We start from the raw sequence: 16,163 nt of genomic DNA on the forward strand, positions 1-16,163 counted from the left end.
ATGTATTTTTTACATCTCCCTCTCTTTCTCCTTCTGATATAGATTAAAGTTGAAGTTGACAAGCTTCCCAGGCAGCAGCGCAAAGAAACCATGAGGTTTAAAATGGATGAATTTGCCCAGATGAAGGAAATGGAGGTGAGATTGAATGTGGAGCCTATCCATAATGCTAGTAAGCTCCCATTGGTCATACAGCCTTAAAATAGTATTTCAGCAAAAATTTGCCAGCTTTTTTTCCATGTAAGGAGAGCACATCAGTTTGGCAGGAATTGCATTGCCACAGGTAAGTATCTGTCTTTTCTCAGCACAATACATCACCGATTCCAGAGGCTTAAATAATCCTGCCTAATATTTGAGTCATGTGACTCGGATTACCCATTGAGGTAAATTAGGGGTAGCCAGTGCTATTTTGAGCTTACTCTTTTATCCCCTGATCATGGGTCAGGGATGCAGCTGGGGGAACAGAAAGTAAACTGTGCCTTTTTAATCCTGTATACTGACTTAACTTTCTACATATTCTCCTTTTGTCTTGCCCCTAAGCACCAAACAAGAGGCATGTTGAGAAGCTCTGATGTCCAAGGGTACTGTAGACCTCATGGGCCTTAAGGGTAAATTTAGGACCATGAGGCTATCACGGTAACGTTCTTCAGGCATTAGCATCTTTTCCATTTTAGCATTAGATTTTCTACACTTTACTAAACTTTTGATATACTCTGCCACACAGATGACAAATGGTCAAAGCTTGTGAACCCGAGAAAATCCAAGCTGGAGAACCACTGTTACGGGAAGGTAACTTAGCAATTGCATTGTGCTTTGTTTGGGATGTGTATAGTTTGAAATTCTGGGCTGGCCTGGATTGGAGAAATACTGTTACATGTAATTATTTTTGGCTTTCCTGTACGGGAGCCTTCTTGACCAGGGCAGCGGGAGAAGGATCATTGTGAGAAAAACACTTCACGTAATTTTATATCCACTCTGCCTGGTCCAGTCTGTTTTTTGATAATCTGCTCCAAAAGAAATTGGAGCTAGGTACAGCCCAGAGCTGCACTGGCAGAGTACAATCAGTTATTCAAGGTGGTAAACAACTCTTGAAAGATAGCAAAACAAGGCCCCAACTGTCCTCAACCTGAGCACAATGCAGACAGTTTCTCCAATAACTGTGTGGCTCTCTGTACCAGCCAGGCTCACACTGCCGTCAATGGGGTGTGTGGGGTTTGGCAAGTGGACCACCCTGGGGTTTAAATTTTGGAAAAGGCTCCACAACCAAAGTGTCTTTGTGCTGTAAGCACCTTTTGAAGGCTAGGGCTTATAGAAGAATTGTGTTCGAAACAAGAAACTTAATCGCTTTGCCGGTAACAGACGTTCAACTGATTACTTTTCCAAAGAGGGTGGGAAAGGGTAGCAACAAGTCAAGCTGGGGCTTTTTGTCCCTGCCTGTAAAGCCTGAGCTGAAAATGTAGTCAACAAGAGGGAATGAGAAGTTGATTATTACAAATAACAATGATTGGCCCTTGTAAGTGCTGGGTGTACTCTAAACCTGTGCCCACTTGAGCAGCAGTTGGGTTGCACTTGAAGCCTTCTTCACAGTTCTTGGCCTGAGGTAGCAGCAGGCAGAGAGCAGTGAAGCAGTAATGTGGGAGCAAAACCAGGCCCTAGAATTTGACACCCCAAAAATTTGCCTCATGCGGTTGTACTACAGATTGAATTATGTGCCAAGGCACCCCCTAAACATCAATCAGCAGAGTAAAACCGTTCTAGATGAAAATAAATTAAAAGGGTTCTATTGCGAAGTTAAAAAATAAGGGTTACAGTGTAAATGCCTTGAAATCTTTCAAATGCAGATTTATACAGATTATGCAAACATCCGAAATTATTCTAAGCCCTAAGTGAGAAGCAATTAGAACGAAGTAGGACAGCATCACTAGCACAATAAAGTCTTCTCAAAATCTCCAAAATTGTGGCTCATCCCAAAAATAAAGGGGTTCGCATACACATTTTTTTTGCAAAGCGCATTAGGAAAACAAACCGTGATCGTCGTGGTGTGAGATTAAGAACAATTCCTATATCAAATCAGAACACAAGAAAATGCGCACCATTACCTTAACACATAAGCAGCAGCCCAGTTTTCAGAAATGTACTCCTCACTGTCTATGCTCATGCCATCTGGAGATGTAACTAATATGAAACATTTAAACAATAGGACATTCAGTGAATGAGTGGACTAGTGATCACAATGGAAGGCATCGGAAGGGACCCTGAGAAAGTTAGACGACATAGAGAACAGAGAAAAGTTCAGTGAAAGCAATGTAATCCTAAAAGTAGAACTAAACTACTATACAACAGCTTGGACGTGGTTTGCAGAGCATTAGAGTATACGATTTGTGCAGGAGGGACAGCAGGAGTGATGGTGATAGCATTCATCTGGTCTAAAACGGGGCATTTATGTCAATTCAGTATGCATATATATAGCTCCAAGTTTTGAGAAACCCGATCCCGCTATGTTACAAGAGTGGGGGGAGAGCAACTTGGTGGCTTCAATGAACCTAGTATGCATCTTAATTAAATACGCGGCCAAAGATCGGAGAAGACTGTTGGATGAAATTAAAATTATTGAAACTGAATTATTGACCTATACAGATGCTGAAGAAATAAAAAGATTATCAGACATTATGAGTGAGCGAGTAAGAAAACATGAAGATAAAATTAAAACTCGCAAAGCAATCAAATTCACTCGTGATGCAAATGATTATCGTGATGGCAAAATCTTTACATTCTCCAGGAAATATGATTCAGCTAAGAGACAAGCATTCAGTAAAAACAAAGTTATCACTGACACTACGAGCACTGTTACACCTAGCACCAGTTCAGACAGCATGACACATAGAAATAATTTACATGTTGGAAATTTGTCTGCTGATGCGGCTAATGATGGATCAAGTGAAACAATTAGCTTGGATTCAGATACAGGCTCATGTAGAAGTGATTCAAGTGAAAATCTGACCTCTTCTTCCTCTGTGAATTCGGATTTAAACTTGGTGGGACTAACAAAACTCAGCCTGCAGCAAGAAATGGACTTTATTGTAGAGGAAATATTACAGACTTTGAGGCCAAGGCAACAATCATTGCAAACAAACAAAAAAGGAACAGGCGGAGAAAAGAAAGGCGCCGCAAGCGACAACAGCACGGCTCAAACACAAAACAAAAAGAAAAAAACATGGGTGAAGCGCCGCTGAATGATAACACGATAATAAACCTTTCCAATGTTACACTAACAAAGGCTGAACAGCAACTATTATGTCTTGGCCTTAATTTCTGTCCTGTTCAAAGTTTCAATTATGCAATGACTAGAGTGGATCTATTCTTGTATATAAGAAAACTGAAATTAAAAAAGCATTTTGCATTGAAAGCCGGCAAAGAACCTCCCAATACTAATCATGTATCAGAGGAATTTAACAATGAGAACATTGGCGCTTTATCAGCTTCAGATGTACATACATTTTTAGACGCCAATGATTTACAGACCTCAACGTATGATTCTCAGGCTGACCCTGATGCGGCAACACAAGCACGTTTGAGCAAAATCTCAGTATTGCAAAAAGGTGCTGGTCTAAGTCAGTTCAAAAGTAAATCCAAATTCGTACCTGTGATGCCCAAAGATGCCATTGACGTCTTCCACGACTGTGTTATAAACGATATTAAAAAACTATACAAACAAACTAATTCTAAGACGAACAAGAGAGTCACACATATGAAAAGAGAATACGTGAAGCTAATTAAAAAAACTAGGGGAAAATCATGAAATAGTAGTGAAGAAATCAGATAAAGGGGGCAATCTGGTTATTTGGCCAAAAAATGAATATATAAAAGAGGCCAAACGTCAACTTAATGACCCACTTTGCTACAAAATCTCCAACAATAAGGAATATTCTAATGCTAAAACTGAACTGCAACAAATGTTGGCCCAATGGAAAAGAGAGGGACTTATTTCTTCTGAAGAATACAAGTTTATGCACACGGATTTTCCTATTATGCCTTCACTTTACCTGATTCCTAAGGTGCATAAAGGAGTGGTTCCTGTGCCAGGCAGGCCTATTGTCAGCGCCATTAACAGTGTTGGTGAGAAAGTCGGCCAGTACATTGACTTTTTTCTTCAGGATATTGTAAAAGGCCTCTCGAGCTATGTACGAGACACCAGCGATTTTTTTGCTCAAAATTGCCAACATTGAATGGGACGATAATATGTGGTTAATTTCATTGGATGTTGAAGGGCTGTATACCAGTATTGACCACATTCAGGGTCTCAATGCTATCCAATATTGTTTGGACCAAAAACCCATAGCATTTTATGAGCATAACAAAGTAATTGTGGGACTCATCAGATGGTGCCTGTACAACAATTTCTTTACCTTTGGCAAGGACCTCTACAGACAACTTAGGGGTGTGGCGATGGGGGCCTGCTTTTCCCTCAGCTATGCGTGCTTGCACGTAGGCTGGTGGGAGGAGCGGGTCCTCACCGCATTACACTCGACCGAGATAAGTAACCATGTTGTATGTTATCTTAGGTATATAGATGACATATTTATGGTGTGGAAGGGATCTAAGGATGAGGCATTGCTATTTATTGAAGGTATGAATAACAATTCTATGAATTTGAACTTTACGGCTCATATTGATCAACATAAGATACAGTTCTTAGATGTAGAGGTGTATGTAGCTAACTGCAAACTTAATACTACATTACATAGGAAATCCACCCCAGGAAACATGACCCTTCACGCTACTAGCATGCACCCCAAACACACTATCATGGGAATTCCGTACGGTGAGATCCTAAGACTTAAAAGAATTTGCAGTTCTCCCACTGACTATGAGCGTTGCTTATTAGAACTGCTAGCACGTTTGCGAGCCAGAGGATATTCTGACACTATTTTAAACATGGCAGTTGAGAAATCCAAAATTAGATCTAGACACAGTCTTTTTCCTGAGGGTGAGTTAGAACTCGACCAGGGAAGGATCTCACAAGCCCATGAAGACCACCCCAGAATGATTACTGCATTTAGCAGTGAGGACAGAAAATTAACGGCCATATTGAAGAAAAATTGGCCTATTGTTCTCAGTGATCACGTTTTGAACACCAGACTGCCTGCGAATCCTACCATCACTTTTAGACGGGCTAGAAGCATGGGCTCAGCTTTAGACAAGGCAGCCCCTGAATTAAAAACTAAAACTCCCTGGTTGAAACCTTCGAAAGGTTTCTTTAAATGTTCCAGCTGCCGCGCATGTAGGTTCGGAGTTAACACTCTGCATTATGTAACTCCTTTTGATATCGAACCCAAAACCATTTCCGGCAATTTCAATTGCAAGACTGACTTTGCCGTGTATGTCCTGACGTGTACCTGTGGGCTGAGATATGTGGGCAGTACAAAGCTCCAGGTACACGTCAGGATCCTACAACACCTACGCGCCATACTCCATAATGACCCGGCCTACCCCGTAGCTCGCCATTTCAAGCGAGCTCACAATAATGACCTTGCTTGTTTGAAGTATTTTGTGATTGGAGCGATACCTCCACTCAAAAGAGGCGGGGACAGAGAGGGTTTATTAAGGCAGTTGGAAACCAGGATGATTTTGGAACTTGACACCCGCTGGCCCAATGGATTGAATAACATTGATGAGATGCATCATTTCTTATAAATTCTATCCTATCACTATTATGGCCCCTGATGGTTGCTTATGTCTGGTCCACTACACTTACTCCCTCTTAGTTAGGTTCCCTATTTCGAGGTTGAGAATGGACATATAACAGTGTTCTTATATGTAATGATGCATTTCATTACTACTTTTGCATTATCCAGGTGTTGATTCTCGATGAAATTTTGTGACTGTTTAGTGGATTTGTACATTTATATATATTTATTTACATTTATATGAAATAGTTCGATCCATGAATTGATCATTGTTGTATATGTATCTATGTACAGATAGGAATACATGAAATCCTTTGGCTTGTACATATAAGAATATCTCTGTTTTTCTATTTTTCTACTTTTCTATTTTTCTACTTTTCTACTTTTCTATTTTTCTAATTGTCTATTAGGTTTAGGGCAGTATTTTTTTTTAAAAAATTGTAAATATTGGATCTTGGAAAAAGCTTCTTGCATTGTGTGTATATACGTATATATAGTTTTGTATATGGGTGTATATAGATAATGAATTGGAGTATTAGGCAATTTTTTCAAGGTTTTACACTTTTTTGATAACTATTTTATACTATTTATACTATTTATGGTGGAATGATTAATTAAGTCCATAGAAATCATGTTTATCAATTCATTTTGAGTGATTGGTAGGAATTTCAATACAGACATTATTTATGGGCCGTATTACACTTTGCATGGTATTGCACGTATATTAGCCTTTCTCGGTTCCATGTATTTTTTCTTTCTTTGCTATTTGCACTTTACTATTCACTCCCACTTAGCACTTTATTATCTGCCTCTGATTAATAATTGCATATGTACTTCGTGCATCACACTGTATATGCCTACTACAAAGGATGCTTCATATTTATTCTGTATTTATACAGTTAGGATTGGGTCTAAAATTAGACTTATATTTTGAATTATGTTGAAGGTGTCCGCATTACAGATTGTGAACATTAATTCTGGATTCATCCAGTAATATATTCGGAAGTCAAACTGTGATCCAAGGAATGAATAACGGCAGTATGTTTTCTCTTTTCACTAAAAATTATGTCACATGACACATTACGTCACCGTGAGGGGTGTTTCCTTGTGAATTTGCATTTAAAAATAGCTTTGTGTTGTACATTCATGTTGCGGCGTGATCAAGGGCATAACTTGCCAGAAACGCGTAGCTGCTCTGTGCTTCAAATAAAATCTGCCGAAGCTGAATTATTGTGGTCCGTCTCCCTTTGTTTGCTGGCGTGTGCTTGAGGCCGGGCTGGGCCGGAGACGCCGAGAGATTCAAGGAGAGTCACATGGTGTGTGTGTATATATATATATATATTGAAAAAATCAAAGGTTAGAGTAATGTTATGGTTGGGTAAAAATGTCAGTGACAACATTAACGTTTTGAATAACAACACAAACCGAGAAATTCACCAGTTCCCCATATGTAATGCGGCCCTGTGGGTGGGCTCCCCAGGGCCTATAATGGGTCGGGGAGTGAAGCCTCACATGACTGTCACATTGAGGGTGGTGATGCTTAGTCTGGGACTGGTTGTGTGGAGGTCGTAATCCCCGCAGTCAGGTTTAAATCTGCCACTCCCTTACTCACAATGCATATAGCAAGCTGGATCGAGTGCTGTTGGCTGAGCTCCTAGCACATGAAAGCGTGAAAGTATCCGACCTGGCTATAGCTTTGTCAGACCATACCCTGGATAGCTGCAACATGATCTGGGGGACTGCTCCGGAGCGGAGGTCGTACTGGAGATTTCCAGCGAATATACTCGGACGCTGAGGGTAGGGAGTCACTGGCATTGGTACAGACGGAATATATAGCACAGCACTGGGAGACCACCTCTACTAGGGTCACTGAGTGGGAGACGATGAAGGTGGTTATGAGGGACAGTGTGTGGGCTTAACATGCCGGGTACAGAGACAGCTGGGGAGGGAGCTCAAGGACAAGGAAGCTGAACTAACTGGCCTACAGACTGGGGGACTGGTAAAAGGGGACGCTCTAGGGAGGAAGCGGTTGTGCACCGCCACATAGCGGATATTTGGGTCAGGGTGATGCTAATGCAGTATCTGCAGTGCCTTCATAGGGAGTGAGACAAACAGGAGAGGCTTCTGGCCTCGATCCTAGGCAGAGGGACGGCATTGACTCAGTTGGACATTTCAGGGCAGTGGATGGTGCACTGACGACCACATGGGCTGAAGTGGTGGAAACATATAAGCAACATTTACGAGAGGATCACACAGGCATGAATCCAGAACTATTTGCAACGTCTTACATCACCGCCAGTGGGTGAGGAAGTGAGTTTCGAGCTGGAGTCGGATCTCACGTTGGAAGAACTGAGGGTGGTGCTGAAGTTGCTTCCTAAACCTAAAGCACGGGGGGACGGATTCCCCATGGAATCTTATCAAGCTTACCTTACTGAGGGTCTCCTTGAGGTATATGTGGAAGTAATAGACAAGGGAATGTTGCCACCCACTATTAGGCAAGAGGGAATATGCCTGATGCCCAACCCCGAGGGGGGTGGGGAGGGGGGATGATGGACCCCGCCTTATACAGGCCCCTGACTATGTTGAATACCGATGTCCAGTTTCTTTGCAAGATGTTAGCTAGCCGTCTGAGCCCTGTTGTGGGAGGGTTGCTCTATGAAGATCAATGTGGGTTTATCGCAGGCCATAATATGGGTAGGAACCTGAGAAGACTCGCAAACATTCTGCATGAGGCGGAGGAGAAGAATGAGGAGGCGGCCTTGGTGGCAGTAGATTTAGAAAAGGCATTTGATAAAGTTGATTGGGGATACCTTTTGGAAGTCATGCGGGTTTGGTCGATGCTTAACTCCTATTACTTTACGCGAGCCCAGGTGCAAGGGTCAGGGTGGGGAATCACCGCTCAAGCTGCTGGGAAGGGGCACTCAACAGAGCTGCCCACTGTCACCCTTGTTGTTTGCTCTGGCATTAGAACCCTTGGTGGTCACGGTCCACCGCCATTTGTCTCAGTGGGGTACAAAGGTGGGTGAAGCTAATCCTCTAGTGTCACTGTACGCCGATGATGCATTAATTTATCTCCGAGCACCTCGAGAGTCACTGGGAGAGCTCCTGCACGTTCTTGATTAGTTTGGTGATCGGTCTAAAAAGGAAGAAATGCATATTCGTAAATGTAACAATAGTCAAATACATATTAAATTCATACATAATATGAAGACTCAGAAACATGTAGCCAAGTGGCAAAATATAACTTGAGTAATTCCACACGTTTGGCAGTGACAAAAATGAGTGGCCTCTCTCATCGTGGCAGTCCCACAGATATTGATAGCAATATATTAATTTCTTCCTTTGTATCTTTGTGACTTGCATATGCAGCACTTTACTGATTTCCTTATTTCTGTCAGTGTATTACAGAATATGCGATTTCTTTCTCAGAATTTGCTGCTTACATCTCTGTTATGTGTATACACGGCAATTCACTTATTTATACATATTAACACACATGGTGGTTTAAAATGCCGGATCAAACGTGACGTATTATATCGAACATATTCTTTTATCCTCACACTTACAATGTTGCCAATGCTACCATTAGGTTGTTGCAATATATCAATTCACTTGCATGCTCCTTTCCTCACTGTTATACGGCAAGCTCTCTTAACACACTGAATTGCATTCCAATATATGTGACAAATTTACTTGATTGAGATCATTGTATTATGAGAAATGCCCCCCTTATTTACATGTAATTTGTTTAATACGTAAAGGGCACTACCTTTAGTCTGTTTTTACATTTGTGGCAAAAGCATGACTGTGTATTTTGGAAAATCACAAATGAGGCGCCCATATCTTCTATGTTCATTGATTATGGTATGTTTTATAAGGTGGTTGAGCACAATGTGTGTTAGGCCGTGAGGAAGACCTGATGGGGAAATGCTTTGCCGATTAAAAACTAAAATGTCAACACTGTGGAGTGCAAGATTCTTTGTGCCAGCAATTGGGCACTTTGCTTTCATTTGATTTATAACTCGACCTGCACCCGTTTCTGTGAACCTACTCCTTTTTGTGGAAGCGACAGGCATATTTGCAAAACGACGTTTTTGACACACATGTACATATTCATGTATGAAAGAAAATATTAATAATTAGTGCACAAAATAGAAACCCCCGAAAAACAATCTAACCGTAACAGCAACTGACCCGAGACAACTTTACATGTGTTCAGTCTCTGGTGTCCCTCCGCCAAATAGGGTAGAGGAGTTGGCCTAACGGCTAGGGCGGTCGACCTCGGATCTGGGGAACTGGGTTTGAGTCTCAGCAATGACGCAGAACATCCTGTGATTCTAGGCAAATCACTTATTCTCCCAGTGCCTAACAAAAATGAATGTGTCCTCATGTAATGCAACTGGTGCTATGTAAAGCTCTCTGAGTGGAGAAGTGTGGCTCACTGGTTAGAGGAGGCAGACCCTGAAGCAGAGGTCAGACCCGGGACCAGGGTTCAATTCCTGACGCGGCAGGGTCTTGAGCCCAAATATCCACGGACTTGATAATTCTCGTTTCGGTGCCTACTCGAATCACGGGTTGACACTCTGCAACTCTGGGCATTAGCTTGCTTAATCTCCACTACGGCCCCCCTGCGGCGGGATGCCTGGCTTTCACCTTGGGGATGCCCAGTACGGGTATCTCACAGGGAAAAAAGCCAGGACGGGTTCCCAAGGCAAGCGCCGAGATGCCTACGGGTAATCGAGCGCTATATAAGAACGCATAATAATAATAATAATAATCTGATACCCGATTCGGGTCAAGTTCATGGTATATAAAACTCTGTAAAATAAAACAAATTAAACAAATTTAAGTATACAAAAAGTGATGGGTGAAGTGCTTGAATTAATCTCAGCCACTGGTAATTAATTGGGACGCATTCCAGTCCATCGTTATTTTGCACACCATGCCACCTCAGTTTGTACCCAGCTATATGCGAATCAGTGTTCACCCTGCTCCAATAGGAGTATATAGTCTGGTCCAAACAGAGGTGTCATAGTGCGTAAAATAGCGATGGACTGTGATGCAGCCCCAGTAATTAACAGTGGCTGAGTTTAATTAAAGCATTCAATCCATCACTTTTTGTGTTCTTTAGTATGTCACCCTAAGTGAGACGGGTATGCCCAGAGATGGTGTCCCCTGCACACTGTGCCATTGGAGCCAAGCTATACACAGCTGATGAGCTCATAACAAGGGCGAAACAGTCCAAGGGTTGCTTATGCATTGATTAAGGAAGGAGGCAAACACAAGGAGATGATGGACGGAGCGCTGAAACTTTTCAGACACTCACCCCCAGTCACAGATCTGGGTTGAATCCGTCATCATTCTTTAACTCACTTCGCCACCCCAGTTCAAACACAGCTATATGCAAATGAGTCTTGGCCCTGTGCCTCATGGGAACAGTCCAGCCCGAACTGCCAAGCCATGTCTTCCCTGGACCGGAAACATGCATCCTGGGACCGGTTTCGGGGTAACACCCCTCTTCAGCCAGGCTAGTTTGAAGCCAGTGGCAAAATGACCAAAGGACCCACGTCTGGGCATACCCTGCCAACTAGGGGCGAACAAAGCAAAAACAAGGAGATGATGGACAGAGCGATGAAACTTTTCAGACACTCACTCCCAGTCACAGATCTGGGTTGAATCCATCATCATTCTTTAGCTCACTTCACCACCCCAGTTTAGACACAGCTATATGCAAATCAGTCTTGGCCCTGTGCCTCATAGGAACAGTCCAGCCGAACTGCCAAGCCATGTCTCCCATGGACTGGAAACAAGCATCCTAGGACCAGTTTCAAGGTAACACCCCACTTCAGCCTGGCTAGCTAGAATCCAGTGGCAAAGTGAGCAGGACCTGGCTTTGCATTTTGAGCTGTACTGTTTAAAATTGAGAAGGGATAAGACTGATTTACATATATCTGGGTCCAAACTGAGGTGGCATGGGGTGCAAAATAACGATGGACGAGGATGTGGCCCAGGTAATTATCTGTGTCTTAGAGGAATTCAAGCATTTCATTCATCACTTTTTATATACTTTAGTATCCTGTTCCAATGACAGAGGCCATTTTGGAGAAGTCTAAGCTGGAACTGGACCAACCATACTTTGTTCTCTTCCCATTTGTCAAGTTGGAGGCTTGGTACTCCTTGCACTGTTAAGAGTGCCTCTGTCAGCATTACTGTTAATCTGTCAGTCGTTGGTCTCTGGTCTGAGTGGAGAATTTATCCATCTCTTAACTGGAGTAAGAGGTACTTCAATGTGCCTGTACACAGAGGTATTCACCATTACAGCTCTAGTATGGGTTGTTCAAAGCTCCACCCACTCCATATACCCACCCACCCCCTTCCCCCCTCCATGTAGTGTAAAGGGCTTTCACTCTTTGAAGTATAGTGGGTACATCAAGGTCATGCTTGTAAGAAGAAAAAATGGTTTTGGTGTGTTCCTGCCACGCGCATTTAATAAAATGAATTGGACTGACAATTTGTGTTCGTTGTTCACAGGAGCAAGCCTTCTTGACGGCGCAGAGGGAGCATTCTAGGTTGACCATGGCGAATATCACGGCGATGCACAGGAAGGAGATCAATGACAAGGAGCGAGAGTTCCTGGACAAGAAACAGACACGCCAGAGAGGTAGGTGCCCTTGAATATCTTGGCATCCTCAGACACACTTGTCTATGTAAAAAGGTCAGGAGTTTCTTATAGGTTTGTGACTCACAATGAGGTCTGAAGCATAGGCTGCCACATCCCAGGCTAGTTATAGGCATGTGACACTCTCTGCCACTGTCCATCTCCTTTGATTATTCAGAAGCACCACCCTTTCTGGAATTGTTTCCCTGTGGCATTCTCAACCTTTGCGATGAAGTTCGGCTACCAGTGCAACAACCATAAGGCTCGAACACTAGCGGGAATATATTGTTAGTTGAACCAAGAGGATTTCCCTATGACAGTTTAGTTTTTTCCCCCTGTAAATGTGTTACCGGGCATGCACCCAGCAGGTTAGATGGCACACAACTCTGCCCAACCCTTTCGCCACAGTTGAGGCCTTGTAGCCTTCTCAAAGGCATGAGGACTACTGAACAGGGCAATGGAACACCCTTGTTTAATTTCAGAATTCAAAATGTTTGCTCAATGGCATCATTTTTAAGCCCACTAGACTTGTGTTTAGTGTAATTGGAGAAAAGCCTATTTGTAAATAATGTATTATCGCCAGTAAAAAAATTCCATCGATTATGTATCATCCTAATCATAAAAGTACATAAAATATTGATTGCTTCATGGAGAAATGGTAGCAACTGTTAAAAAGCATAATATTACAACATTAATCAATACATTTAAAAGGCACTAACAGCGAAACAGTATTTCAAATTCTCTAGTGTTTGCAAATAGTCGATAAAAATGTTGAAAAAGCATTTTAAGGTGAAAGCGAACAGTACATTTTAAAAGGAACCAACATCAAAACAGGCTCCTTGGGTGTTAGCATATGTATAAGTGCCGGTCTGCATAGCCTAAAACTTTTAGTTTTTTAAAGAGGAAATAAATTGTACTTCGCGTAAATAACATATGACCTACAGAAAAATACAAAATGAATTCGGGTTTGAGAAGATACATCACCACAAGGGCATTCAATAATACAATTGCACCCATATTGTCCTAGCAGGAAACAAAGCAAGTTATCTAAAGAGCCTGTCCTAAATTTGAAGAGCCCTTCGGCTTATACTAAGTATGTCTCTTTGCTTAAAGTCAATTTTAAAACAATGTACTGCCTGTTGGTATACTAACTTAGAATGTCTCTCTCTCTCAAGGCGCTTAAGCTCCTAAAAGTCCAATTTGTAAGCCAAAGTTTATCTTGTTTTGTCACAGAGCTGGGTTTGGTAATAAGAGAGGACTTAACCTATCAACTGAAAGAGTTTAACATAGATTTTGCCACAGGATTCTCAACCCAAGGTCACATTTTAAGGCAATCCATGATAACCTGTTGATGGAAATTGGCCTGGGGCAACTCCAGGTGGATGTTCAAAGCAACAATGGTGCAAGTTTTATTAGGACCTCCTTATAGGACATAGATGGCTCTTAGTGGGAAATGAAATTAGAGCAGCAGGGGGGTGACTGGGATAAGAGTTGCTGACAAAACCGGTTCTCATCCAGATCGACAATGCATTGGAATATCCCCAGACTCCAGCACTAACAGTAGCCACTGGAACACATTGTGTTTTATAAAGAGCTAAAAAAGAAAAAGAAGCTATTGGCTTACCCCCTACTAAGGCGTATAAGGTTAAAAAGTGCACCCATGGATTGGGAGAATTTAGGCCTTCTGGCAGTCGCATTGGAGTACCAGTTACTTGAAGAGTCAACCGCCCCAGTAGGGAAAGCTGGTTACCTTTGTCATCCTCTATTTGCTTTTTTGCTTTGACAAATATGGAGCTTAGATCCTGGCACCTTGGACTTCAAGCCATAATATGTGCCTTAGTATAATTAATATCCCTATCCAGGCTAGACATAAAATCAGCGAAACCTGTAACCAAATTCCTCAGACTACTGGAGGTAGGAGCCAACAACACAGTGTTGTCTGCATTCAAGAGAACGGGTATGGTGAACTCATCCATCACTCATCCATATTTTAGCTGAAGAGTCGATCACTGCTCAAACTCAGTCAAAAAGAACCTTAAATTGTTAAAATGAAAAGAACAGGTACTAGAATACACTCCTGTCACACCCCCTGTCCAGATCAAATGATTCAATACACTCCCATTAGCGCCAAATCTGTCCCTAGCAGACAAATTCGTGTGAAAATCTGGTAGAAATTTGACCAAAGCAGGATCCAATCCCATACCAAGTAACAAAGGCGAGACCTTGGACATGTTAACGCGACAGAACGCTCTTTACAGGCCCATAAAGGCAAGTACGATTGCCAATACCTTGCAATGGAATACTTGCTAAAAATAAGCTGAAGATTCAGGCACAGCTCCATTATACCCAACCCTTCCCTGAAACTACACATAAGTGTGTTGTGGTCAGCGGCCCATCTTCTGATCTGATTAACAGTTTTCTCCCCAGTACTTTAGCTGAAGAGCTGATCAGAGAAGTCGGCCAATAACATCGTGGGTCTGACCGATCGCCCTTCTTGAAAATAGTAACTATTAAAGAAGTCGCCGAAGGGGGGGTGGCAGGCCCATAAACCTCAAACTGTTAAACACCTTAGTAAGCAGGGGAGCCCATACAGACACCATCAGGTCGTGGAGTTTTAAAGGAGGGACATCGAAGAGCATCCATTACCTCCTCCAAATCGATTGTGATGCCAGAATTAGACACAGAAGGACAAAGTTGAGCTGGATGATTCGATCCAGCACTCATGAGGCGATATATACTCGAAAAATTGGAAACCCTTTGATCGGCATGAATATGTGAGCTGGTTCTAGTAATGCCATTCCCATTTCTAAGTCAACTAACCGTGTGCCAAAAATCCTTGGTGTGTCCTAGCTTGTTTGCGTCTGGTAATGCATTAAGGTTATTTCATTTGATTTCTCTGTGTCTAGCACTTAAAGTATGTTTATAATGTACTTTGCAAGCTGACTCTTCCTCCCAGTTCTGCGGTTTTCTGGCAAGGGCCTTTTTAATTTCTGTTGGCAGATAAACATGGCGCTTTAAACCACTTAGGGATCTGTTCAGCAGATGAAGAAACAGGTTCCATAAGTAAGATCTGTGCTGAATTGCAAAGTACAATAAATGACTCCAGGATGCACCCACAATCCGAATGTTAGAGAAGCACTTAAAAAATGATGTCATATTTTGCTTGATTTATACTTTTGAAAACCCTAAAGTGTTGGGTAGTTTCCAAACCAGACACAATTAGAACTCTTTAGTGTGGGAAATAACTCCGGGGCATGGTCAATGATGGAAGGTAGGACAGGTCAAGTAATGCAAACTCTGAGTTCTGGTCCCCAATACAGAGATTTATGAAGTCACTCTTTAAAACATACTGCGTTAGCGACCTGGTCATGAGTATATAATCAATAACAAACAAACACCATATCCCAATAAATGTAGGCACAGTAACCAACCGATATTGTTGCACCCATGAAAATTCACTAGGTCCCTCGCTAACTCCCCCAGCTCTATACTTCTTAGATTGGCACGAAGAACAGCTTTGGGTACATCTATTACATTCAAATCCGCTAAATCGTAGGTTCGCACACTTAAAACAGTGTTACAGTTCCCGCAGATAATCATGTTGCTCGAAAATAACCCATGCACATTCCATACGCTATCCACAACTTCAAACAATCTCATACAATTACTATTATAAGAACATGAAAAGTCATTGCAAAAGTTGATTAGCCAAATATCCGATTTCTTATGACATTTGATACTGAGGACCAATAGCATGCTGCTGCTTACGGCTGCAGGCATAATTTTCAAATGTTATGCCAGTTTTACCCAATTAGAAAGTC

The 16,163-nt window shown here is 42.1% G+C and overlaps 1 protein-coding gene across 1 annotated transcript in view; it reads left to right on the forward strand.

Annotated features, from left to right (window-relative positions):
* The window catches only part of STK10 (serine/threonine kinase 10), a 375,502-nt gene that overhangs the window by 304,218 nt on the left and 55,121 nt on the right, over nt 1-16,163 (forward strand). The window contains exons 13-14 of the mRNA XM_078653004.1: nt 43-135; nt 12,216-12,345. Coding sequence (XP_078509130.1) covers nt 43-135; nt 12,216-12,345 — 223 coding nt within the window. The remainder of the gene's footprint in view (nt 1-42; nt 136-12,215; nt 12,346-16,163) is intronic.

This window comes from Lissotriton helveticus, chromosome 7 (assembly GCF_964261635.1).
Source record: "Lissotriton helveticus chromosome 7, aLisHel1.1, whole genome shotgun sequence".
NCBI lineage: Eukaryota > Metazoa > Chordata > Amphibia > Caudata > Salamandridae > Lissotriton > Lissotriton helveticus.